Source organism: Megalobrama amblycephala, linkage group LG3, assembly GCF_018812025.1.
Source record: "Megalobrama amblycephala isolate DHTTF-2021 linkage group LG3, ASM1881202v1, whole genome shotgun sequence".
Lineage (NCBI taxonomy): Eukaryota > Metazoa > Chordata > Actinopteri > Cypriniformes > Xenocyprididae > Megalobrama > Megalobrama amblycephala.
In genome coordinates, this window is record NC_063046.1 from 46580315 (window position 1) to 46606819 (window position 26505).

A 26505-nucleotide genomic window follows, 5' to 3' on the forward strand; every position below is an offset into this window, starting at 1 on the left:
CATGGCTGAATGTAATTTATTAAAAAGAACAGATTAAGTTAGCACTTAAGTTTTAAGTAAATGGGTACTTAGATCATGTACAACATATACAACAGATAAAGCTAGACATTAAATCATTCACAAAGGAGGATGAGTCGACCCTCGGTTTGAGTCATCCCTGATTGTAGTGCCAATGATTACAAACTAAAAATAAAACATACAAAAACACCACCATCTAAACCTCTAAATCAATGTCACATTCTACTATTATTTTTCATATTCGATCAAACAGGAATGAAGCACAATTATTTATCAAGAGGTGCAGGGTGAATCTCAACAATCCTGCCAAGAACTTGTCCAGGTCACTCCAAATCAAAGGAAAGATATAAGAAATTATATTTTTTAAATGTTTATAAATAATTTCATGACAATTAAGCACATTTTGCTTTATAATAATGCAAAAAAATATGTATTGATGTAGTGTCTTAAATTTATTCTGATTTAAATGTAAAAAAAAGTTTCACAGTATGTTAATATGGTAAAATGATTACTGTATTATAGTAGTGGGAATATAATGAAAAACATTAATTTCCCCAAAATAGGAATTAAAAAAAAACAATTATATGCAGAGCATGTGCTTAAAAAAATAAATGTTGAAAATGTCAAAAAAAAAGAATTTCTTATTATGCTTTGGGTGTGAAATGTGACCTGGACAACTTTTCATCCTAGAAGATCTGCATCTGTATTTTCATGTCTGAAACTTTTGCTCTACAAGCAAATGTTTCTTCATTATACTGATAGCTCACAAATTCCTGCAACACCAAGTACAGTTTCTATCACAAGCTACACACATTTCCACACAAGAAACTCTAACAACGTCCAAAATCAATGCTACAAGTGTTAAGACATATAATGGAAGAAAGAAACTCAAGAACAGTGCTGGTCAAAGTATAAGCACCATCAAAGTTTAGCGGAAGAAAGGAATTAATTCAGCATGTTGGATTATTACATGTTTCATGCTTCAAAAAGTAGAAGCAGTCATAAAAGCTGTCTTAATGCACGCTACAAGAGATTATCAAGTCTGCTTTTCATTTAAAGTTTGCATGTTTATGCAAATATTGACCCAACCAAATTCTGACTTCAAAGTCTGTAGTTAGCAGTAAGTACCTGATGTAACAGCCCTATTAAAAGCAGAAAATGAGCAGCATTTAGGATATTATATATCAGTGCATCAATAACCAAAGTGTACCAATAAAGCTCAATTAATTCTTTGTATCACTATGTCACAGTAATGGACCTACATTTCCCATAACCCTTCAGTGAAGCTTTTTGAATGTAGGTAAGGCTATGTGTTGTGATATGTTTGTAGATTCCTTTACACTTCTCCATCCTCAATTCGGGCGAGTTGTCTTTCCAGTACATCGATCCTGTGACCCTGTGCCAGCACCAGAGCACGCAAAGCCCGCACCTCCGTCAGAATATCAGAAAGCTGGTCCTCCTGTGCAAGAAAGAAAAACAACAAAAATGGGAACAACGTCTTCTTTGACCCTCAAACGCTGTAGTTGTAGCTGAAACATGGAAGAGTTTGGTTCGTGTTGTTAGGATATCTGTTTTCTGTGCTAGAAAGCATGGACTTCAAAAGGACGAAGACTAGGGCTCGAATTGATATGGTAAAACCAACGCCATCGTTATTGTACATACAGTGCCCTCCACAATTATTGGCACCCTTAGTAATTATGAGCAAAAGCAGCTGTGAAAATAAATCTGCATTGTTTATCCTTTTGATCTTTCATTCAAAAAATTCACAAAATTATAACCTTTTATTGAAGGAAAACAGTTGAAAGTGGGGGGAAACTCACATTATGAAATAAATGTTTTTCTCCAATACACGTTGGCCACAATTATTGGCACCCCTAGAAATTCTTATGAGTAAAATATCTCTGAAGTATATTCCCATTCATATTTACATTTTTTTAGCACACCAGGGTGACTAGGAGCATGAAATTGTCTAGCCATGACTTCCTGTTCCACGAGAGTATAAACACAAAGGCCAAATTCCCATAATCATTCATCACAATGAGTTAAACCAAAGAATATAGTTCTGATGTGCAGCAAAAGATTGTTGGGCTTCACAAAATAGAAAGTGGCTGTAAGAAAATAGCTAAAGCATTGAAAATCCCCATTTCCGCTATCAGGGCAATAATTAAGAAGTTCCAATTAACTAAAGATGTTACAAATCTGCCTGGAACAGGACGTGTGTCTAAATCATCCTAATGTGCGGTGAGAAGGAGAGTTTGAGTGGCCAAAGACTCTCCAAGGATCACAGCTGGAGAATTGCAGAGATTAGTTGAGTCTTGAATCTCAGAAAGCCTAAAAAAAATTATCAAACAACACCTACATCCCCACAAGTTGTTCGGGAGGGTTTCAAGAAAAATCCTCTGCTCTCATCCAGAAACAATCTCCAGCATATTCAGTTGTCAGACACGACTGGAACTTCAAACAGGACCAGCTTCTATGGGCAGATGAAACTAAAAAAGATCTTTTTGGCAGCAAACCCACCAGATGGGTTTGGTGCACACATGGATAAAAAGTACCCCATGCCCACGGTTAAATATACTGCTGGATCTTTAATGTTGTGGGCCTATTTTTATGCTGGAGGTCCTGGACATCTTGCTCAGATACATGGTATCATGGATTCTATCAAATACCAACAGATAAAAAATCAAAACCTGACCGCTTCTGCTAGAAATCCAATAATGGGCTGTGGTTGGATCTTCCATCAGGACAATGATCCAAAACAAACATCAAATCCAACACAAAAATGGGTCACTGAACACAAAACCAAACTTCTGCCATGGCCATCCCAGTCCCCTGACCTGAACCCCAAAGAAAATGATTGGAGTGAACTGAAGAGAAGAAGCACCAACATGGAGCTGGGAATCTGAAGGATCTGGAGAGATTCTGCATGAAGGAATGGTCTCTGATCTCTTGTCAGGTGTTCTCCAAACTCATCAGGCATTATAGGTGAAGACTCAGAGCTGTTATCTTGGCAAAAGGAGGTTGCAAAAAGTTTTCAATAAAAGGGTGCCAATAATTGTGGCCAACGTGTTTTGGAGAAAACCATTTATTTCATAATGTGAGTTTCCCCCCAATTTCAATTATTTTCCTTAAATGAAAGGTTATAATTTTGTGAATTTTTTGAATGAAAGATCAAAAGGATAAACAATGCAGATTTATTTTCACAGCTGCTTTTGCTCATAATTACTAAGGGTGCCAATAATTGTGGAGGGCACTGTATATCACTGTGTATCAAGCGCTGAGGTAGATCTGGAGCTGAAATTCAGATATGGTAATGGCTGTTTCGTTTCTGACAGGCGCTATAAGTGGTAGACCAATCACAACACATTGGACCATCTGACCAAATCAGAGCAGAGGGACTGAAGTGAGACTGAATCATTGATTGAAACCATTTCAGACACTGTGAGAGAAGAGGTGATGCTGCAATGTTTATAACAAGAAAATTAACGTGTTTTCTTGACCTTGGATGTATATAAATCTATTGTAGAAGAACTCCAAAACCAAATTATGAACCTTTAAAATAGATTATTACCCCCCTAGTATTGGTAGGTTTAGGAGAAGGTGTGGGGGAGGGGTTAGGATTACTGTGCGTTCAGACCGCCGCCGGCGAAAAAAATTCACTCTGGCTGTACTGCCAACAATTCTATAGAAAGATTTGTGGTCGGTCTGACGAAGATCGAATGCTTGCAAACAAGCATGTTGATCAGTATTTAATTATAATTGAATTGAACTTTATAGTTACACATATGCTAACGAAATAAACCAATTAAAAGCCATTTGTGTTGTTCTTATTTATGCCCCTGTACACAAACAGGGACACATTGTATATTATTGAGAAACCCGCCCACAGCAATTATCAATCTCTCTTCCATTTTGCTTGGGAATTAATGTTTGGTCGGAACCAAAGTTTACACGGCTGCATTCTCTGGAATCTTCTCAAGCGGAGGACCTCTACATTCCAAATGGCTGCTGCCAAACCGCATCATAGCTCATTTCCATAAAGTTGAGCTGACTTCAACTTTCCTCATGCCCACACCGCCGCGCCACTGCTAGCTGCAGACTCACATTGAAAATGAATGACTTCCGGTCACTTTGATGCTCTTGCTGGTGGCGTTCTGAACACACAATTAAGCAATCAGGTAGCGACTTCAATGAGGGGGGTAACAATTTGGCAGAGGGTCGAAATTCAGCACAGGGGCACTTTAACATAAACTGGTAAGTTGGAACTGAATGCCTTAAATCAGGCACAGAATAGTGTGGTATGATTACATTTATTTGACTGAATTATTGAGATTGAGAGAGAGAGATGCATGTGTGAATGACTGTATCTATGTAGCGTATCTCTCTACTAACAATGAAGCTTTGAGTTTAATTACCGGTACTTCAAAAACAATGATGTAATCACGGTTTGAAGATGAAGCAATCACAATCGAGTATTCTGACAGACCATGGTGTAAATCTTAGAACTTGATTCTGATTGGCTGGAAGGTGTGCGTTCAAACCGTGTAACGCACAGGTAGTTCCAGTCAGTGTAATCACTGGATGGGGTCGAGAGGGCAGGTGGTAGGGTGGCTGGAGAGAAGAAGTTTCTCTTCCTCTGTGTCTGTTTGTTATGAGTTCCTGGATGTGTGAAGCTGAGAACTGACTGTTGATAGTAGTTGTTTTGTTTGTGAAGTAATTAGCAAAATCGTCAGCTGTTAAAGAGGTGGTGGAGGGGGGCAGAGGAGAATTGAATGTTTAAGAGTTTGCGTGTGTCTGAAGCACTGTTGATCTTATCGTGGAAAAAGGAAGTTTTGGCAGTCTGTGAACCTTGGCTGAGAACGAGGAGAGCAAAAGACGGATACATACTGAGGTCAGCGAAATCATTTGATTTGTGCCATTCTCTCTGCTGCCCTGAGTTGGGCATTTCACGATTTTAATGCACTTTGCCTTGTGCATTATAGGCAACCTATTATGTCCCTCTCTTCCCAGTCTGTCAGAATCACTCGGTTTAGTCTCTGTCTCTATGATGATCAGGGTTGCTAGGTCTGTGCAACAAAAGTAGCCCAATGGCCATTCAAAAGTAGGCCAAATTAGCCCAATGCAATTTTCGGGTGGGCGAATTCTCCACTGAATTTGTACGTCTAGGGGGTGTTTTGTGGGTGTTGGAGCACTGAAATTGTAGGTACGGGGGTGGAAATCAACCCGCAGCAACAAAAAAAAGTAGCCCAATTCCACGGGAAAACCATGGACTTTGCAAAACTGATGAAGATCCTCCTTCCGATAGTGCAATGTGCTCTGATTGGTCAGCTGGTCTAGTGTTGTGATTGGTCAACCGCTTTGAGTATGTTTGGAAATGTCACTCCCCTTACCATAACCACGAGTTTCAACACACTACTAACTCAACCAGGCCTTGTCCCCTTTAATTTGCGCATGCCTTGGGCGGGAATGATTTAAATGAGGAGTATTGTGACTTGCTCATTCCCAGAAAAAAAACTCAAGAGTACAATGGAGGTATTTCAGGGAGTTCAGAAACAATGCACACAGATATAGAGAATAACTCCCTTTGGAGTGACTTTGTGCTTGGTAACTTTGCAAACATTTATTATAAAATGTCAAACTGTCAATCACCTCTTTCTTTACTCTCTCTATCCCACCATCTACATCTCTTCCTCCTCGTCCGTGGCCCAACCCCTCACTTTCCATCTCACCCGCCATAGGGTTTGCAGGCGCAGTAGTGCTGGTGGGACTAGTGTTGGTCTGAGAGAGCAGTTTGGGTCGACCCCGCAGTGTGCCGCATTTGGATGGAGGAGCCGTGTAGCCTCCGCTGAGAGAAACAAGGATTGGAGGGGCATCTTGTCCTGCTATCCAATCTTCCGCCAATAGAGCAGGTTCTAATCCCGCTGTATCTGGGTACAGATCCCCTTGAAACAGGTCAGACTGATTGTGGGTGGGGAGGAAAAAAAAGAAAAAAAAAATTAGAGAGATGATGCAGTTTGAGAGATATATCAAATGAACAGTTTGCAAATGGGCAGTTAAAATGTTTTTTCTTACTTCCTCTTTCACAGAGACACAAAGACTCCAAAAATACAGCAGTGGGGCATTACCAAGAATTTATAAAATACCAAAAAATTCTAATAATGGTAAATTATTCACCCTCTTATTGTTCTTTCTTCTGAAGAACACAAAAGAAGATATTTTGAAGAATGTTGGGAACCAAAAATTTTCGGTTAACTTTCAGTTACAACCCGAATTCCGGAAATGTTGGGATGTTTTTTAAATTTGAATAAAATGAAAACTAAAAGACTTTCAAATCACATGAGCCAATATTTTAGTCACAATAGAACATAGATAACATAACAAATGTTTAAACTGAGAAATTTTACACTTTTATCCAATAAATGAGCTCATTTCAAATTTGATGCCTGCTACAGTTCTCAAGAAAGTTGTCACGGGGTCAACAAATGGCTGAAAAAGCAAGAAATTTTGAAAAGATTCAGCTGGGAGAACATCTAGCAACTAATTAAGTTAATTGATATCAGGTCTGTAACATTATTAGCTATAAAAGAAATGTCTTAGAGAGGCAGTCTCTCAGAAGTAAAGATGGGCAGAGGCTGTCCAATCTATGAAAGAGTGTGTAAAAAGATTGTGGAATACCTTAAAAACAATGTTCCTCAACGTCAAATGCAAAGGCTTTGCAAATCTCATCATCTACAGTGCATAACATCATCAAAAGATTCAGAGAAACTGGAGAAATCGTAAGGGACAAGGCCGAAGACCTTTATTGGATGCCCGTGGTCTTCGGGCCCTCAGACGACACTGCATCACTCATCGGCATGATTGTGTCATTGACATTACCAAATGGGCCCAGGAATACTTCCAGAAACCATTGTCGGTAAACACAATCTGCCGTGCCATCTGCAGATGCCAACTAAAGCTCTATCATGCGAAAAGGAATCCATATGTGAATATGGTCCAGAAGCACCGTCGTGTCCTTTGGGCCAAGGCTCATTTAAAATGTTGACTGTTTCAAAGTGGAAACGTGTTCTACGGTCAGAGGAGTCCAAATTTAACATTCTAGTTGGAAATCACGGACACAGTGTCCTCCGGGCTAAAGAGGAGGGAGACCTTCCAGTGTGTTATCAGCGTTCAGTTCAAAAGCCAGAATCTCTGATGGTAGGGGGGTGCATAAGTGCATACGGTATGGGCAGCTTGCATGTTTTGGAAGGCACTATGAATGCTGAAAGGTATATAAAGGATTTAGAGCAACATATGCTCCCCTCCAGACAACGTCTATTTCAGGGAAGGCCTTGTGTATTTCAGCAGAACAATGCAAAACCACATACTGCAGCTATTACAACAGCATGGGTTCGTTGTAGAAGAGTCCGGGTGCTGAATTGGCCTGCCTGCAGTCCTGATCTTTCACCTATAGAGAACATTTGATGCATAATTTAACAAAAAATATGACAAAGATAACCACAAACTCATCAGCAGCTGGAAACCTTTATCAGGCAAGAATGGGACCAAATTCCAACACCAAAACTCCAGAAACTCATAACCTTGATGCCCAGACGTCTTCACACTGTTTTTGAAAAGAAGAGATGCTACACCATGGTAAACATGCCCCCGTCTCAACTATTTTGAGGCATCAAATTTGAAACGAGCATTTCGTGCATAAAATGTTAAAAATTTCTCAGTTTAAACATTTGTTATGTTATCTATGTTCTATTGTGAATAAAATATTGGCTCATGTGATTTGAAAGTCTTTTAGTTTTCATTTTATTCAAATTAAAAAACATCCCAACATTTCCAGAATTCAGGTTGTAATTGGTAACTCATTGTTGACAAAAAAAAAAAAAAAAACATATTAGCTGCGTCTCATTTTGGAGGCTGCATCCTCCGGAGGTCTCATTTAAGAAAAGTAACCGTTACATTGCAAAGTAAGAAAGAAATCACAAGTATTTTACTAATTATTTTTAAGAAATTAAGTATTTTACACCTCACGAGGAATAACAGTATATTTTATTACAGTTACTTTCCTTAAATAATACATCCTTGATGACATATGCAGCCTACAATAAATTCAATAAAGTACCTACAAATGCGACCTCCGGAGGAAGCAGCCTCCGAAATGAGATGCAGCCAATGAGTCACTTTTCTCAAATTGTTATCTTTTATGTTCCAAATAAGAAAGTAAGTCAAACAGGTATTGAATGACATGAGGGTGAGAAAATTATGATAGAATCTTTTATTTTTAGGTCAAGTATCTCTTAAAATACAGTAAAGTGTGGGAAGTGTGACAATTGTTTAATTTTACAAACTGAGCAAACTCTTTTTCTGCAGTAACTGACAGCATTTGTAAATTTCCTTGAACCCATAAAAACCCTTTAAATAATTATAAAGCTCTAAATTGTCTAATGTCTATTTTTATTAATGAGTGACAAATAAATATTACACATATTTTACACATTTACTTTGTTCAGTTTTGTCAAAATTTGTAATTTAAACAAAAAAAAAAATCTAATTATATTTCTACTCTGAAATATTATGATAGATTAGTGTTTGAAGTAATGGTATAACTGAAGGATGAGCATATCATTACCATTTGAACATACTTTTTTTTTTTTTTTTTTACAAATTGCAGTCAATATGGCTGATAGCTGCCTTACAATGAGGAGAAACCCAAGCATCGCTGTGCAGTTATTTACCTACACACAAGGCAAGAGAGTATTTTCAAAATGGTATTTTTCAGAGAACTTCCTGTCACACTCTAAACTTTCCAAGCTTTCAAAGCATTTCAAACAGAAATTCAACACTTCTATCAGAACAAAGTTCTACTCAAAGCTCTCGTAGATGACAAAATGGAATGACTAACGAATGATGGAATAACTAGTGGTCAGAAGTTACTTAGTAACTTTCCTTTCTGTCTCTCTGTAAACACAGATTCAAAACTGAACGCGTGGTCACTCTTAACATGCAGACTGAACCTACCTTCCGTGGCACAGTCATAGATATGGGCTCAACCTTTCTCTCATGAAGTTTGTAGAACCTGTTGGAATAAGATGAAGAAAAATTGAGATAAATGCAAGCACCTGAGAGAGATGCTGTATCACAATCAGTGCAGGTGTGAACTGATCAGTGCTTCTCACTCAAATGAAAATGAAAGAGAAAGATTTTTTAGCAAATACTTTTTTTCTGTTTGTTACTCACATAAAGTTACTGTACAGTTTCAAAACATCTAGAATTATATTGTATGAGTGGTATAATTGTCTTCTATGGTTCTTTTTGTCATTTTTGAAGCTTGAAAGTCACTTTTCATTATACTTATGTTATATGGAAGACAATATTTGCATGAAGTATACACTATTGTTCTTAAGTTTAGGGTGACTATTTGAGTTTTTTTTTTTTAAAGAATACTTCTATTCAGTAAGGGCACATTAATTTAATCAAAAATTGACAGTAAAGACATTTATATTTTAAGAAGAAAAAGAGCATATTAGAATGATTTCTGAATGATCATGTGACCCTGAAGACTGGAATAATGATGCTGAAAATTCAGCTTTGCATCAAAGGAATATATATATATATATATATATATATATATATATATATATATATATATATATATATATATATATATATATATATATATATATATATCTTTTTTTTTAAATATATATATATTTCTATATATCCTAATTATTGTTAATATGTAATTCATTTTTCCAGGAGCTCATTGCTTCTACCTTCAGTTAAACTGCTCACAGTGATTGTAAACTAATTGCCTAAATTATTACATTATTTGCTAACTGCATTCTTTAAATTGTAATGTTGACATGCATTCTCTGTAAAGCTGCTTTGAAACGATATGTATTGTGAAAAGCGCTACACAAATAAATGTGAATTGAATTGAATATATTACATTAAAACTTATTTTAAATTGTAACATATTCACAATATTAATGTTTTTATTGTATTTTTAATCAATTAAATGCAGTCTTGCCCTGCGTTCCATTCGGAAGGACTTATCCCTATGGTCTAATCCCTTCAAAGGGATTTACCCTCTGGAGTGAGAGCTTCGAAGGGATGAAGGGGTCAAAAAACTCTTTTTTTTTTTTGGAACGCACTTCTGCATCATCTTAACGAGACAATCAAGGAGGCGTCTTCGTCTTTTCCCCCCGGTTTATAAAATACGCATTCATTCACTGTAGTAACATTATAAGCTACTGCCGGTCTTTTATGTTAAATATAATGTAGGCCTATATTGTGTCTATGTATTTGAACCATTTGAATGGACTGATAAAGGGAGCTGTAAAGTATTTTTGTTTAAGTACGATGTCATTTTGACCATAATAATGTACCAAATCTAACTCGTATAAATATTACAGTAGTATAGAAAAATACTATACATACATTTATAGGTCAAATCGAACTCTGAGCCTCCTGTACCTATTCTGTGATATCAAACAACTTCCCTGTGCAAAGGATCATGGGAAGTGTCCATCAGTTGTACCCATCGAAATCCTTCATTCTAAAAGGCCCTTTGAAGTGGCCAGTTTTAAGCACTGCGGTTTGGAACGACCCTTCAATATGGTGGCCATGATTATTTTCACTCTGAAGTGCCCTTCGGAGGACAATATATCCCGTTTGGAGGTTGTGACACTTGGTGAGCACAAGAGACTCAAATATATTTTAACTTATCAACTAAAAAAAAAATATCAATCCCGATTTTTTTTTTTTTTTAGTTCCAGTGTATGTTACAGCATAAATATTCTTCAAATTTCTTTCTGTGCTCCTTGGAAGAAAGAATGGAATCACATGAGCATGAGAAATCATTTTCATTTTCATTCTTTTGATTCCCATTTGCTCAGTTTTATACTTATTTGTCTAGGGTGTTTGACCAAGAACCAGTCAAACAGCTTTGGCACTAAACACTTAAAAACACTAAAGTTGGAGTTGCCACTCAAATGTTTTCAGGGATTCATTAAAGCAAATGAAATGCAATCAAATCCATAACCAAATGAGATTAAAATTAAAGAACCAGGAAATCGAAAAATGACACTGTATTAAAGTCACACAGTAGTTCAGTTCATACCTTGCTATTTCACACTTGTTGACGTCTACTCCTCGTTTGCTTAGGAAACCAGCACCTCTCTGTGGCTCCTTACTGCTGTACAGACTCAGGAAATGAACAAAGGGTGACTCATCTGTCACCTCAAAGTAACGAATGGTACAGTCGCCCTGTGAGAGAGAGACGGTCATAGACAGCTGAACTAGAGCTTATTGACTACACTGGATTTCAATTCAATTCACATTTATTTGTATAGCACTTTTCACAATACATATCGTTTCAAATCAGCTTTACAGAAAATCCATGTTTCTACATTACACTTTAGATTAATCTGTGCCCATATGTCACATGTACAGTTCTAAGATAATACAAATATCATGTATTAATTTAGGCAGAAATAATGATCTCATTGAAACAGTTATTACAAGTTGTGATCATGATATATATAGAAAATTCGGCAGTGGTCAATTACCAGTTCTACTTTTATTACATGGGCCTCATGTACCATGGTATGCATCAAAGTACCAAAGTATTAACATCTGATACCATCACTGTGCCATTTACCACCACCTAATTTACACATGCTTACAGACTGAACTACCGTTCAAAAGTTTGGTGTTTGTAAGATACGTTGTTGGGGTTTTTTTCTGAAAGAAATTAATACTTTTGTGCATTCAAATTTATCAAAAGGTGCCAGTGAACACTTTTCACAATTCTATCTCAAATAGATATTTTCTATTTATCAAAGAATCATGACAAAATGTATCACGGTTTCCACAAACATATTAAACACCACAGCTGTTTTCATTTCACTTTGATAATAATAGAAAATGTTTCTTGAGCAGCAAATCAGCATATTAGAATGATTTATGAAGACACTGAAGACTGGAGTAATGATGCTGAAAATTCAGCTTTGACAACACAGGAATAAATTACACTTTAAAATACATTCAAATAGGAAACAGCTATTTGGAATTGTATTACTGTTTTTTCTGTATTCTTTGATCAAATAAGCCTCTGGGAGCATTAGGGATTTCTTTCAAAAACATAAAAAAACCTTACAGACTCCAAACTTTTGAATGGTAGCATATTTTATTTGTTTACTGTATGTAAGGAAAAATACCCCAGGCAGTGATTTGGACACATTGTCTGTAAACAGTACAGTGTATATCTATGTTAGAGCAGCTAGTGAAACCTGTCATGCAGCAGTTAAAGTTGATAGGGTAAAGCTGCGTAATCCTACCTTGCCGCACAAGTAAACCATGTTGGTGTCCGGGTCATAGAATGGAAGCAGAACTCCGTTACTGGTGTCCATTTCCTGTGTAACCATTGGCTCAGAGAGATCTTTCTGAAATGCACAGACAGACAGAACAGGTTATCAAAACACATCAATAACTGAACCAGACAGGCAACATCTGAACTAAGACAGAAATATTAGAACACTCAATCTGATTGATTCTCTATATAAATGATTTCATGTTTCAAAATTATTTGGGAGTGTACAAACCCGATTCCAAAAAAGTTGGGACACTGTACAAATTGTGAATAAAAAAGGAATGCAATAATTTACAAATCTCATAAACTTATATTTTATTCACAATAGAATATAGATAACATATCAAATGTTGAAAGTGAGACATTTTGAAATGTCATGCCAAATATTGGCTCATTTTGGATTTCATGAGAGCTACACATTCCAAAAAAGTTGGGACAGGTAGCAATAAGAGGCCGGAAAAGTTAAATGTACATATAAGGAACAGCTGGAGGACCAATTTGCAACTTATTAGGTCAATTGGCAACATGATTGGGTGTAAAAAGAGCCTCTCAGAGTGGCAGTGTCTCTCAGAAGTCAAGATGGGCAGAGGATCACCAATTTCGCTGCGGCGAAAAATAGTGGAGCAATATCAGAAAGGAGTTTCTCAGAGAAAAATTGTAAAGAGTTTGAAGTTATCATCATCTACAGTGCATAATATCATCCAAAGATTCAGAGAATCTGGAACAATCTCTGTGTGTAAGGGTCAAGGCCAGAAAACCATACTGGATGCCCGTGATCTTCAGGCCCTTAGACGGCACTGCATCACATACAGGAATGCTACTGTAATGGAAATCACAACATGGGCTCAGGAATACTTCCAGAAAACATTGTCGGTGAACACAATCCACCGTGCCATTCGCCGTTGCTGGCTAAAACTCTATAGGTCAAAAAAGAAGCCATATCTAAACATGATCCAGAAGTGCAGGCGTTTTCTCTGGGCCAAGGCTCATTTAAAATAGACTGTGGCAAAGTGGAAAACTGTTCTGTGGTCAGATGAATCAAAATTTGAAGTTCTTTTTGGAAAACTGGGATGCCATGTCATCCGGACTAAAGAGGACAAGGACAACCCAAGTTATCAGCGCTCAGTTCAGAAGCCTGCATCTCTGATGGTATGGGGTTGCATGAGTGTGTGTGGCATGGGCAGCTTACACATCTGGAAAGGCACCATCAATGCTGAAAGGTATATCCAAGTTCTAGAACAACATATGCTCCCATCCAGATGTTGTCTCTTTCAGGGAAGACCTTGCATTTTCCAACATGACAATGCCAGACCACATACTGCATCAATTACAACATCATGGCTGCGTAGAAGGATCCGGGTACTGAAATGGCCAGCCTGCAGTCCAAATCTTTCACCCATAGAAAACATTTGGAGCATCATAAAGAGGAAGATGCGACAAAGAAGACCTAAGACAGTTGAGCAACTAGAAGCCTGTATTAGACAAGAATTGGACAACATTCCTATTCCTAAACTTGAGCAACTTGTCTCCTCAGTCCCCAGATGTTTGCAGACTGTTATAAAAAGAAGAGGGGATGCCACACAGTGGTAAACATGGCCTTGTCCCAACTTTTTTGAGATGTGTTGATGCCATGCAATTTAAAATCAACTTATTTTTCCCTTAAAATGATACATTTTCTCAGTTTAAACATTTCATATGTCATCTATGTTGTATTCTGAATAAAATATTGAAATTTGAAACTTCCACATCATTGCATTCTGTTTTTATTCACAATTTGTACAGTGTACCAACTTTTTTGGAATCAGGTTTGTATGATTATTGATGCATGTGTCCTGGTGCCAGATGCATAAACTTAGCCACTAAGTTAAAGGCACAATATGTAAGATTTTTGGATTAAAATATTCATGAACCACTAGAACAATGTTATATATTTTGTTGACTTGTGTACTTACATTATCCCAAATGTTTCCAAGAATGTTTAAATCCAGAGAAATAAGCAATTTTAACACAGGGCGTGTCCATGCGTCGCCTATCAATGACATCAATTTTCAGTTTTATTTTGTAGAAACCATGGAAACACCAAAGACGCTTTAATATATTGTGTTTTATAAGACAGGTGAGCAACTGTCTGGATACATTCATCGACAGAAATCTAATCATGTTATATAGCTCAACACAATAAATCTTATTGTTTAAATCTCGTTTTCTTGATATACCGCGAGTACCATGTTTTACATGCCTAATATCAATCTAGCTTACTGCAGTGTGCAACAAGTGTCTCATAGTAGCTGCCGAACGAATGCACAGAGTAGTATTATAACAACTTTCAACACAAAAATGTATCTAATATGATAAAACAGCACCGTGTTACCCCACATATGCATGACCGGAAGAAGCGGAAGCGGTCGTTTGTGGCATAATAAAAGCTCCACTGCACTCGAGCTGTGTGTCACACTTGTCTCTCATTACTAATCACTCCAGCGGCTTTGTTCCAATTCAAAGGCTTTCAGCCGCATCCTGCTTCACACTACAGTAATGTTAATAAATCTTTAATACATTAACTCATCCATTATTATGATTTCTGCCCGAGCCCTATCAGATTCTTCTCCACTGGCTGTAGACATGAAGACAAAACCCTTCATGATTCTGTGAAATCAAGGCATCATCAAGCTACGCCTTTGTTTTGAATAAACAACCTCTAGTGGCGAAAATGTACATATTGTGCCTTTAAAGCTGTAGCTGCATCCCAATTCAGAGGCTGCATCTTTCGAAGGGCAGTTTCCGGGCAATGAAAGATACAACAGATGGTTCTTGCTGACCAATGGACCAATGTTTTTCCACTACAAAATGCTCTTACTGTGTCCCAGAGGGCAAGCTGTCTCTCACTCATGCGACTGAAGCCGGTTGTCAGGATTTTCCCATCAGCCAGAAAGACAGCCCTCATTGGCCTGGTTCCCTCATGAGCCTTCTCCCGCACCTGTGACATTGTAAAATGACAACAAAAATCACATATCTGTGCAAAAACACTGATATGAAAACACTGACACATTCCTAAGTGACCTGATGCAGAATACAAGGACAGCTTCAGGGCAAAGCCTAAGCTAAATGGAGACTTTTCAAGTTTAAAGGCAGCCACAAAATAGTTTTTTTTTTCTTATTATTCTCTTTTTATTGACTTTTTAAAATGTTAATTCATTAATATTCTATTCATACATAATTCAACATCACTAACAAGTCTGTCATATCTCAAATGGAACTGCAGTGACAGACCAGTGGTTATGTAATGCTAATCTTCCAATGAATATGAATGTTATTTTCACATTATTAAAACAATTAATTAAAAAGATCAAGCATATGTTCTTCCACAGGACCATCACACGTTCTAAAAGATCATCGAGGACACGTCCCACCCAGCACACAACAGCTGCTGCCCTCATGTAGACGTCTGAGATCACTAACAGCAGAAACATCCAGCATAAAGAGCAGCTGCTCAATAAACATTCTTAGAATAATCCTATTAGTCCTCAGGTGCACTTAATGTCCATGTTTACATTGTACACCTGACCTATTAGGAATAGAGTGGTGCAGGTATGACGTCACTTTGTAGGCCAACCGGCAGTTAGCATCACACTGGTTCCCTCGACAAAAACCCCATAGGCTTATTTAGTGATGTTCGATTTCAAAACACTGTTTCAGGAAGCTTGGGAGCATAAAGAATCAGTGTGTTGAATCAGCAGCTGTTTGGAGCTCCAAAGTCACGTGATTTCAGCAGTTCAGCGGTTTGACACGCGATCCGAATCATGATTGGATACGCTGATTCATAACAAGCTTCCTGAAGCAGTGTTTTGAAATCGGCTATCACTAAATAAGTCGTTGTTTTGTTTTTCTGGCGCACCAAAAATATTCTCGTCGCTTTATAATATTAATATTGAACCACTGTACTCACATGAACTGATTTAAATATGTTTTTAGTACCTTTATGGATCTTGAGAGAGGAAATGTCATCACTGAGCCATCAGATTTCAACAAAGATATCTTAGTTTGTGTTCTGAAGATTAACGAAGGTCTTACGGGTGTGGAACAGCATGAAGGTGAGTAATAAATGACAGAATTTTCATTTTTGGGTGAACTAACCCTTTAACACTCTTGAGCGCCTGTGGGAGATTCTGTAGAGACAAGTTGAGCAACACTCCCCATTAAAGATCAGGGCATTTAAGGAGCTCATCATCCAGGAGTTAAACAGGACAGATCTGACAATTTATCATGTATTTTATGTTGTAGAATAAAACATGAAAGTATCTTGAGCTTGTGTTATCCACAGACCTTATTTCAGCCATTTAACCAAAATCCCATTCAAAACACCCATTGACTTAGGGACGATGGAACCGGACGTGCTAAAATGCTAACTCGTTTCCGGGTTTTTGTCTACAAAAATGTGTCCTACCTGCACCACTCTATATTCTATCACACTGAAATCTCCTGTATCTTCACTACCTTTCAAAAGTTTGTCAGTAACATTGTTTTTGAAAGAAATTAATCCTTTTATTCAGCAAGGATGCATTAAAATTGATCAAAGGTGACAGTAAACACATTTATAATGTTAAAAAAAAGATTTATATTTAAAATGAAAGCTGTTATTTTGAACTTTCTATTCATCAAAGAATCCAAAAAAAAATTAATCATGGTTTCCACAAAAATATTAATCAGCACAACAGTGATAACAATAAAACATGTTTTTGAGCAACAAATATACTAAAATATGTATTACTGTTGTTACTGTATTTTTGATCAAATAAATGCAGCCTTGGTGAGCAGAAGAGATTTCTTTCCAAACAATTTTACCGACCCCAAAATTTTGAATCCATCTGTGCCACGTTCCTTAACAAAATCCCGGTCGGGAAACCCTGACGCAGGAATTTGAGGATGCAGGAACAAACAGACTGACCTTAAGGACAGTTCCACGCCGGGGATCAATGACTCGTAAGGCTTTGTCTTTACAGGTGGTGCACAGGATGTTGCCCTCTCGGTTCCAGCTCACGCTGTATATCAGGTCTGGATGGGCATCACTCAGCTGGTAAATCAGCTCCCCGGTGCCCACATCCCACACACAGATGACATTATCACATCCTAGAACATGGACACACAAGATCAAAGGGTTACACTTTATTTCGATGGTCCACTTTAGACATTCGACTCACTAGGGTTGTCAAACGTACCAGTACCACTAAAAAATAAAAAAGTGGATAGTACCAGCATTTCTGCAATACCGGTAGTACAGTGTACCTTAAAGCAGGTATATTCGGCACCCACTAATAGAAGCTGCTTTCGCTCTTGTTCGTGTTTGCTTGAGCACTCTGAGCATCAAAGGTTTCTATTTGCAGCGTGTTTTTACAAGCATTGAGCATTGCAGCCAATCACATTCATATCTGTTGAGCGCCTGAACGCAGTAGCCAATCAGCAGTAGCCAATCAGAGGTGCTAATCAGTAGAATCCATTTAACAGCTGAAAACGCAGGTTTGTTTTGTTCAATGCAAGCTGTATGCTCGCAAATCCTTTCAGTATAATCAACAAAGTGTAAATACAATGTAAATAAGAGATTCACTGTACAATCAAGAAAGCTTTTTTATTATAATGGGAGTTTTCGTGAGAATCTGAACACAAGTTTAGTTTTTCATGCTGCTCAGGACACTGCAAAGTTCCTGGATTGACAGCCATATTAAATGCGCCCATGGATTGGAAACTGTGATGATTGACAGTGATAAACAATGGACAAGACAAAACAGGACAACATTTTTTAAAGTACTTAATTCAACAGTTTTTGCTCTGGTATGGAAATTTGTACTGAGACATGTCAACTAACTCTCATCAGAATATTAGTAGACTGCAGTAGACTGTTTGGCTAGGTTTAGGTTCGGGTTAGCAGACATGTAGTTGCAAAGTTACTTAAAGTTAATAGAATGTCTGTTATGGGATCATAACAACTGGTAGTTGACATGTAGTTGCAAAGTTACTTATAGTTGGTAGACTGTCTAAAATGGACCATCAAAATAAAGTGTTACCGATCAAAGATGGCCAAAAGGTCAGCAAAAAACATCTTACCAGTTTAAAAGCTAAGCTTTGCATCTCAGATATTTACATGCTAATGCAAATCAAATCCAAAGACGCCTTCCTTTGTCTAGTTTTGCACAAGTCTTTAAATCAATCTGTGCATGAAGCAGTTCAGTTTTAAATCAGAGATTTATGTATGTTACTTGTACAAGTGTAGATGTGTACACATATTGTTTATCAATTATTTCTTAAAAACAATATAATGACTTCTAAAACCACTTTTTGCAATCCCTATTCATTTATCTGCCTCAATAGTGTAACATCTTCTATTATTGTCATTTGGTGGCTTTTCTCAACAAATATTTATATATGCAATAAATTAAGATTTGTTTACAGAATCAGCCTATTATGCAGTTCATTTTAATCGATTGACAGCTCCATTGTCTTTTCAATACTTTGAAGGTGCACAAAACCATCAAACATCTCCAACATCCAAAATTAGGGCTTGATAAAAGATATGATGCAGGTTTAAGACACCAGAATTAGAGCACATGCCAGAAATAGAGTGTGCCAGAACAGACTTAATCCAAGCACTGTGAGCCACAAAATATATATAGACAAAGGAAGAGCTTACCTGCAGTCAACAGGATATTGAGAGCAGAAGGGTGCCAAGCTAGGATGCCCACTCTTTTACTGTGGCCCTCGAGAGTCACAACAGCTTCAGACAAGGGAGATGTAAGACCTCCATCAGGAATCTGCCAAATCTGTTATGCAAAAACACAGTGCATCTCTTTTTAGATACACAAGTTAATCTTCAGTGTCACATGATCCTTCAGAAGTCATTCTAATATCCTGATTTGCTGCTCAAGAAACATTTCTTATTATTATCAATGTTGAAAACAGATGTGCTACTTAATATTTTTGTGGAAACTGTGATACACTACCATTCCAAATTTTGGGGTAATTAAGACTAAAAAAAGAGAAATTAATACATTTATTCAGCAATGGCACATTAAATTGATCAAAAAGACATTTATATTGTTATGAAAGATTTCTATTTTAAATATGTGCTATTCTTTTAAACTTTTTATTATTAAATCAAATTAATTAAAATCCAAATAAGCATATTAGAATGATTTCTGAAGAATCATAAGACCCTGAAAACTGGAAAAATTTCTGCTGAAAAATCAGCTTTGCATCACAGAATTATAAAAAGAAATAATAATATAATATAAATATATAATAAATAAATAAATATACTATATTATTTTGCATTAAATATATTCAAATCAATTAAATTAAAGAATGCTGAAAAAAAATATATCATGATTTCTTAAAAATATTAAGCAGCAAAAACATTTCCAACATTGATAATAATAAGAACCATTGTTAATAACTGAGAAGCATTTTGTAGTTTTTGTAGTATTTAAGTGAGAAGAAACCAAATCAGTGTTGACTCACACATTTAGGCAGTGCTTTATTCTCTGTATGGTTGCACGACTTTATTATTCAAAGTCTGTTATCTTGTGTTGTTTTTTTTTTGCCAAGGTTTGCATTTAAGAGCTAAGGAACGTTCCCATCATTGTTATTTTTTTTTTTTTTTTTCCATGTGTAGCCTATGTCATTCAGCTTTAACATCACAGGAATAAATTACATTTTAGAGGGGACCTATTATGCAAAATTCACTTTAAGAAGGTGTTTGAACACAGACGTGTTTCCACAGCATGTGTAAACAACCAGCCTATAATGGTAAAAATGTAAAAAAAAAAAAAAAAAACCACTCATTTTTTTTATAATCTCCATAAATCATAAACAGTCTCTCCAAAAGCACGATTTAGATTTACATAAGAGAAGGGGGACGCCTCGCCCATGAATGTTGTTGATCTGCCCTATAAGCATAGATAACTCCCTGAGTGAGCCGCAGCAGCCTGCCAGTTCTGTTTCCTCACTATAGCAGCTGGAGATGTACAATGTCTGTGCCAAAAAACATTACAAATGTTCTGTTATTGGATGTACCAATGAAGATAAGAGTCCCTGTAGACTGCAGGCATCTGAGCCACTCTTTTATGAAGTAAATGTGCCGAAGTAAGTCGGTAAAGTGTTATATATTTGCGCAAATCATTTTATGCTGGACTGCTTCACGAACGGGGCTCAGTTCAACACTGGATTTGCACAAAAGATTAACCTGACGGTACTTGCTAGTCAATGAGTTGAATCAACTTAACTACAACAACTACATAAATTTATCCACTAGCTATTCAGAAATGTCCAGTTGCTTTCTAAAAGGTGTAACTTCTTCCTGAGTCTCTCCATCAGTATCCGACTCCGGTTTGAACAATGTAAGGCTGAACACCGCTACTGAAAATCGGCATTTTGGCTGCGTGAGATTCTCCAGCTTTGTTGATGTTGAGTATCCAAATCATGAGCTGTTAAAGCTCCACCCTCTTCAGGAAAGGGGGCTGGGAGCAGCAGCTCATTTGCATTTAAAGGGACACACAAAAACGGTGTGTTTTTGCTCACACCCAAATAGGGGCAAATTTGACAAGCTATAATAAATGATCTGTGGGTTATTTTGAGCTGAAACTTCACAGACATATTCTGGGGACACAATACACAAAAAAAATTAATTATTCCAAACTTTTGATTGGTAATACATATATTATATGGAAAAATATGTATTATATTTTTACATAGATTTTTACAAACTGTTTGGTTCAAAAACACCATTTCAAGTCATATAGAAAAGGCTGAAAAATAATTAAATAAATATTGAAAAACATACCCAACACTTTTTTTTTTTTTTTTCAACAAAATGCAATATTTACGTATGTATATGTGAAGCCCCAGGGATGCTATCTTCATGACTTCATGCAATGAATATTCATAAAAGACCTTTTTCACCATTCATATATAAGGTGTAGGTTTTGTTGAAGGGAATAAAGCAAACCTTGACAGTGCAGTCCTCTGAGGCACTGGCAATAACGTTGTCATCATGTGGGCACCACTGCACATCCAGCACTGGAGCAGCGTGTCCGCACACAGTCGGGGTGTTCTGGTCCACTCTACCACTCTAGTGGTAAGAGAAATAAAAACAATTTGAGCTGAACCAATTTTATGGAAGTGTTGGTTTGATTATGCAAACTAGAGGAAATATCTCAAACACCAACTGTAAATCCTCACGGCACATTAAAGGCATTCATTTGCATATCGCAGAGAGAGTGCATGCCAACCTTGGCGAGCGGAAAAACAAGAAAGGCTCCGCCTCCTCCAGCCTCAATGACAACAGCAATGAACTTCGGATTGGCAGCACACAGCGGACCGTCCCATGTCACGCGTGATACTCTGACATCATCAAGGCAATGCTCAGCCTTCCAAGCCTGGGCGAACACATGCCTGAACTTACTCTGCCTGACAACACCTCTCCTGAAGGACATGACTGTGGGCAGAATAGTGGAAAATACAGTTAGTAGAGATCATTCATTGAATAAACCAATCATGGAATAGTTTTATATGAACATTACATGAAGCACAATTAAATCGTTAACAAATCATAAAATAAGTAAAAATTAACATAATGCAAAGCAAACGATCAACTGCAATTAAATGCAGGAAAAAGACTGATCACATTTCAATATGCAAATAATACTGGAATGACATCAATAAGTCGATTAAGTAAACTTTAATCTTAAAGGGGAACCAAATTTGCCTTGATCTTTTGACATATAAGAGGTCTTGGTACCATTAAAACCTCTTGCAAGTTTCAGAGATTAAAACATCCTCCTCATTAAAAACAAATCATTTATTCAATCAAGCTCCTAAAACGGATCGTTTTGATACTGCGGGAACTGTGACGTCACACAGGCAAATACATTTGCATATGCCTTCCTCCATGGACAAATAGTTTTACATCAGCACACCATAGGCCCCGCCCACTGGCGTTCAATCGCTTAACGGCTAACATTTGCTTTCACTGGATGTGAGCTTTGCGTCGTGACAAAAGCAAGTATAACCCATTATAATCACTGACGCTGTCTACACTTGATAGTATACAGATGCCAGAGAGGCTAATGGGATATAATGCTGATATGTTAGCAGACTGGGACTAATGGTCACACTTTATATTCACATTTGTTGTTCGGTTTCTGTATAGTTCAGAAATTTCAGTTTAGGAACATACTTTAAAGTTTTGACAAAAAAAAAAAAAAAGCTATTGAAAATTACATAATTATTGTCTGACAAAAAAAAAAGATGTTCATCGAACATATGTTGTCACACTAACCTTATAGGATTTTAAACTAAATTTAAGTAGTAAAAATATGACAAAAAATCCATGTATCAGCAAAGAAGGTAACCGTAACATCAACCACAATTTTGGTTTGAATATATATACAGGTGCTGGTCATATAATTAGAATATCATCAAAAAGTTGAATTATTTCACTAATTCCACTCAAAAAGTGAAACTTGTATATTATATTCATTCATTACACACAGACTGATATATTTCAAATGTTTATTTCTTTTAATTTTGATGATTATAACTGACAACTAAGGAAAATCCCAAATTCAATATCTCAGAAAATTACAATATTACTTAAGACCAATACAAAGAAAGGATTTTTAGAAATCTTGGCCTACTGAAAAGTATGAACATGAAAAGTATGAGCATGTACAGCACTCAATACTTAGTTGGGGCTCCTTTTGCCTGAATTACTGCAGCAATGTGGCGTGGCATGGAGTCGATCAGTCTGTGGCACTGCTCAGGTGTTATGAGAGCCCAGGTTGCTCTGATAGTGGCCTTCAGCTCTTCTGCATTGTTGGGTCTGGCATATCGCATCTTCCTCTTCACAATACCCCATAGATTTTCTATGGGGTTAAGGTCAGGCGAGTTTGCTGGCCAATTAAGAACAGGGATACCTTGATCCTTAAACCAGGTACTGGTAGCTTTGGCACTGTGTGCAGGTGCCAAGTCCTGTTGGAAAATGAAATCTGCATCTCCATAAAGTTGGTCAGCAGCAGGAAGCATGAAGTGCTCTAAAACTTCCTGGTATATGGCTGCATTGACCTTGGACCTCAGAAAACACAATGGACCAACACCAACAGATGACATGGCACCCCAAACCATCACTGACTGTGGAAACTTTACACTGGACCTCAAGCAACGTGGATTGTGTGCCTCTCCTCTCTTCCTCCAGACTCTGGGACCCTGATTTCCAAAGGAAATGCAAAATTTACTTTCATCAGAGAACATAACTTTGGACCACTCAGCAGCAGTCCAGTCCTTTTTGTCTTTAGCCCAGGCGAGACGCTTCTGACACTGTCTGTTGTTCAAGAGTGGCTTGACAAAAGGAATGCGACAGCTGAAACTCATGTCTTGCATACGTCTGTGCGTAGTGGTTCTTGAAGCACTGACTCCAGCTGCAGTCCACTGTTTGTGAATCTCCCCCACATTTTTGAATGGGTTTTGTTTCACAATCCTCTCCAGGGTGCGGTTATCCCTATTGCTTGTACACTTTTTTTCTACCACATTTTTTCCTTCCCTTCGCCTCTCTATTAATGTGCTTGGACACAGAGCTCTGTGAACAGCCAGCCTCTTTTGCAATGATCTTTTGTGTCTTGCCCTCAATGCTCATCTTTTGGACAACTGTCAAGTCAGCAGTCTTCCCCATGATTGTGTAGCCTACAGAACTAGACTGAGAGACCATTTAAAGGCCTTTGCAGGTGTTTTGAGTTAATTAGCTGATTAGAGTGTGGCAACAGGTGTCTTCAATAATGAACCTTTTCACAATATTCTAATTTTCTGAGATACTGAATTTGGGATTTTCCTTAGTTGTCACTTATAATCATCAAAATTAAAAGAAATAAACATTTGAAATATATCAGGCTGTGTGAAATCAATGAATATAATATACAAGTTTCACTTTTTGAATGGAATTAGTGAAATAAATCAACTTTTTGATGATATTCTAATTATATGACCAGCACCTGTATATATATATAAATACCCTGGTCTGTATTTGGACATAATCTCAAAATTGTTACCAATTAATATGGTCTATCACATAAAATGTGATATCTACTTTTTCAGTTCTGTTGACCACTAGGTTATTAGGACAGATACGCTTAAGTATTGAGGTAAAAGTGAGAGTTCCTTTTGTCCAATGCAACTCTAGAAGCCTGCAGCTCTCACGTGTCTGTGACTGTGCAGGGAAGAAAATGACACAGCTCAAGTCACAAACCACAAACTATCAACATTTAAGGTCTGATGTTCGGTTACCTTACATTACACATTCACATTCTAATGAGACATATTGACTATATATTTGGACAAATTAACCCTCCCAAAACACTTTTTTACTGTGAAAATATAGAATCAATAGAGACATGCCAAGAAGTAAAACTACATGTAAACATCTCACTATAAATGGCTTACAACTTTGTAAATCCTAAAGCTCTGACATGAGAGCTGTGGTCTAAAGGTTGCTTTCCAGGAATGACTTTTCATGGGACATTCCTGTGCACCTTTTCCCAATATTCAAAAGTCTTATTATTGTTGTATAAGTAGTTTCATATCATCTTTATTATGTATTTAAATAAATAAGCTATTGTTTTAAATTATTATTATTAGGGGGGAAAAATTGTTATGTAATAACCAACATGCAGGAATCCAATGCTGGCATGTTAATATAGTCTTTGAAAAGTCATTGAATGTTTTGGAGTATAACAGCATATTGCAGTGGCTTGAGAACAAGTCCATCAGAAAGAAGAAAAAAAAAAAAAGAAAAGAATACTTGGTTTCACATTAAACTCAAACGAACTGGGAGACATCTTTCAACTCCTCATCAACTGTATGAAGCCATTAATATTGAGTGGAAAACTTCTTAAAAACGGTCTGCAAGTTTACCCACAAGGCTTAAACATTTACAGAAAACAAAGGGGAAGGCTATTTCTTGATAAGTTACTTTATGTACAGTAAAAGACCAATAAAAGACCTCTAAATATTTTGCCATTTTTGGCTTGGCCTTTTTTTTTTGCCCAGGAGATGTGTTATGGGGCTGTTACATTAAATCACGCATAAATGCGGGTGACAAAACATAAATGTAACCGCAAAAATGGGCTAATGACATAAATGACATATGAGCTGGTTGCATTCATTGGTACCTCTGTTTGTGGGTTTCCTTCTTCTTTATTTTCTTCCCTTTTCCCTTTCTTAGAAAAAAAAACCTGCTAAAATTAATAAAGCTATTCCGGCTAGAAAAATATTATCTATATAACGTTAAATGTAGTGATCTATATAAGCTACACTAATCCTTTGAGTGTGTTGTTATCGCCGGGATATTCTGCATGGTCAGGTGGAACAAATCCAGTCAATTTTAGCAGGCATCGACAAATTAATCCATATTATCAGGAAAAATAATTGCACAACTGTATGTTTTTTCAAAATATAAACAAAGCTGAAAAGAATACTGTACAGTTCAGGAAGTTAAAATAAATCAGGAAGAGCGTCGACACCGGTGAAGGAGAAAAGATGATGGGTGGTAAATTCCTTAGCGAATGTGCCTAGAATTAAAAGCAACGATGTGTGAAGCTCGCCATGGTGAGCAGTCAACAAAATGGACGCCGATACGCCTTTTTGACGAAATAAAAGTCCCCTTCTGAGCGCTTTAAGATAACCTAATGAATAGGGTTAATCAATGCCTATGTCTACGGCATGTTCAACACTTCATAAACACTATTTTTTTTTTTTTGGGATGGGAAACTGTAGGCAAAAAAGTATATTCATACTAATTAAATAAATCATTTCCAAGGCGTAAACTTTTTATTCCATCTTCTTCCACTTTTAAAGGCAGTTCTGGTCAACATGAGGGATCACTTTAATTGCAATGTAGTGCTACGCAGAATGAAAGTGGCGTAAAAGGAATTTTAATATCATGTGATTGAAAGTCAGATCTGAATTCAAAATAAAAGTCCAAGCATCGTGATGGAAAATACCATAGTCAGGCAAGTGGTGCTCACTGCAGAGTCAAATGAAGTCCAGCTCCACCTCTCTGGACGTCTATGGGGTTGGTGGGTATA

The 26505-nt window shown here is 37.0% G+C and overlaps 1 protein-coding gene across 2 annotated transcripts; it reads right to left on the minus strand.

Moving 5' to 3' along the window:
- Positions 1 to 26048, minus strand: coro1b (coronin, actin binding protein, 1B). 2 transcript variants are annotated; one of them, XM_048185710.1, is made up of 11 exons: positions 25591 to 26048; positions 21661 to 21866; positions 21378 to 21500; positions 19065 to 19194; positions 17328 to 17509; positions 15240 to 15359; positions 12351 to 12455; positions 11132 to 11277; positions 9028 to 9085; positions 5668 to 5976; positions 1 to 1477 (listed from the first exon to the last, which is right to left on the minus strand). In XM_048185710.1, the coding sequence occupies exons 2-11, from the start codon at positions 21862 to 21864 to the stop codon at positions 1355 to 1357; spliced, it is 1500 nt and encodes a 499-aa protein (XP_048041667.1). In that variant the 5' UTR covers positions 21865 to 21866; positions 25591 to 26048; the 3' UTR covers positions 1 to 1354. The 2 variants fall into 2 exon arrangements, with proteins under 2 accessions (XP_048041667.1, XP_048041668.1); XM_048185711.1 differs by lacking the exon at positions 25591 to 26048 and adding an exon at positions 22170 to 22192.
- Positions 26049 to 26505: the final 457 nt, after the last annotated feature.

Bases quoted from the DNA above. Each gene is read 5' to 3' on its own strand.
- coro1b (XM_048185710.1), bottom strand. From the start codon at position 21,864: ATGTCCTTCAGGAGAGGTGTTGTCAGGCAGAGTAAGTTCAGGCATGTG. The intron at 19,195-21,377 runs GTTTGCTTTATT...TTTGCATAACAG, and splicing joins CAGAGGACTGCACTGTCAAG to ATTTGGCAGATTCCTGATGG. The intron at 17,510-19,064 runs GTAAGCTCTTCC...TCCATGTTCTAG, and splicing joins CAATATCCTGTTGACTGCAG to GATGTGATAATGTCATCTGT.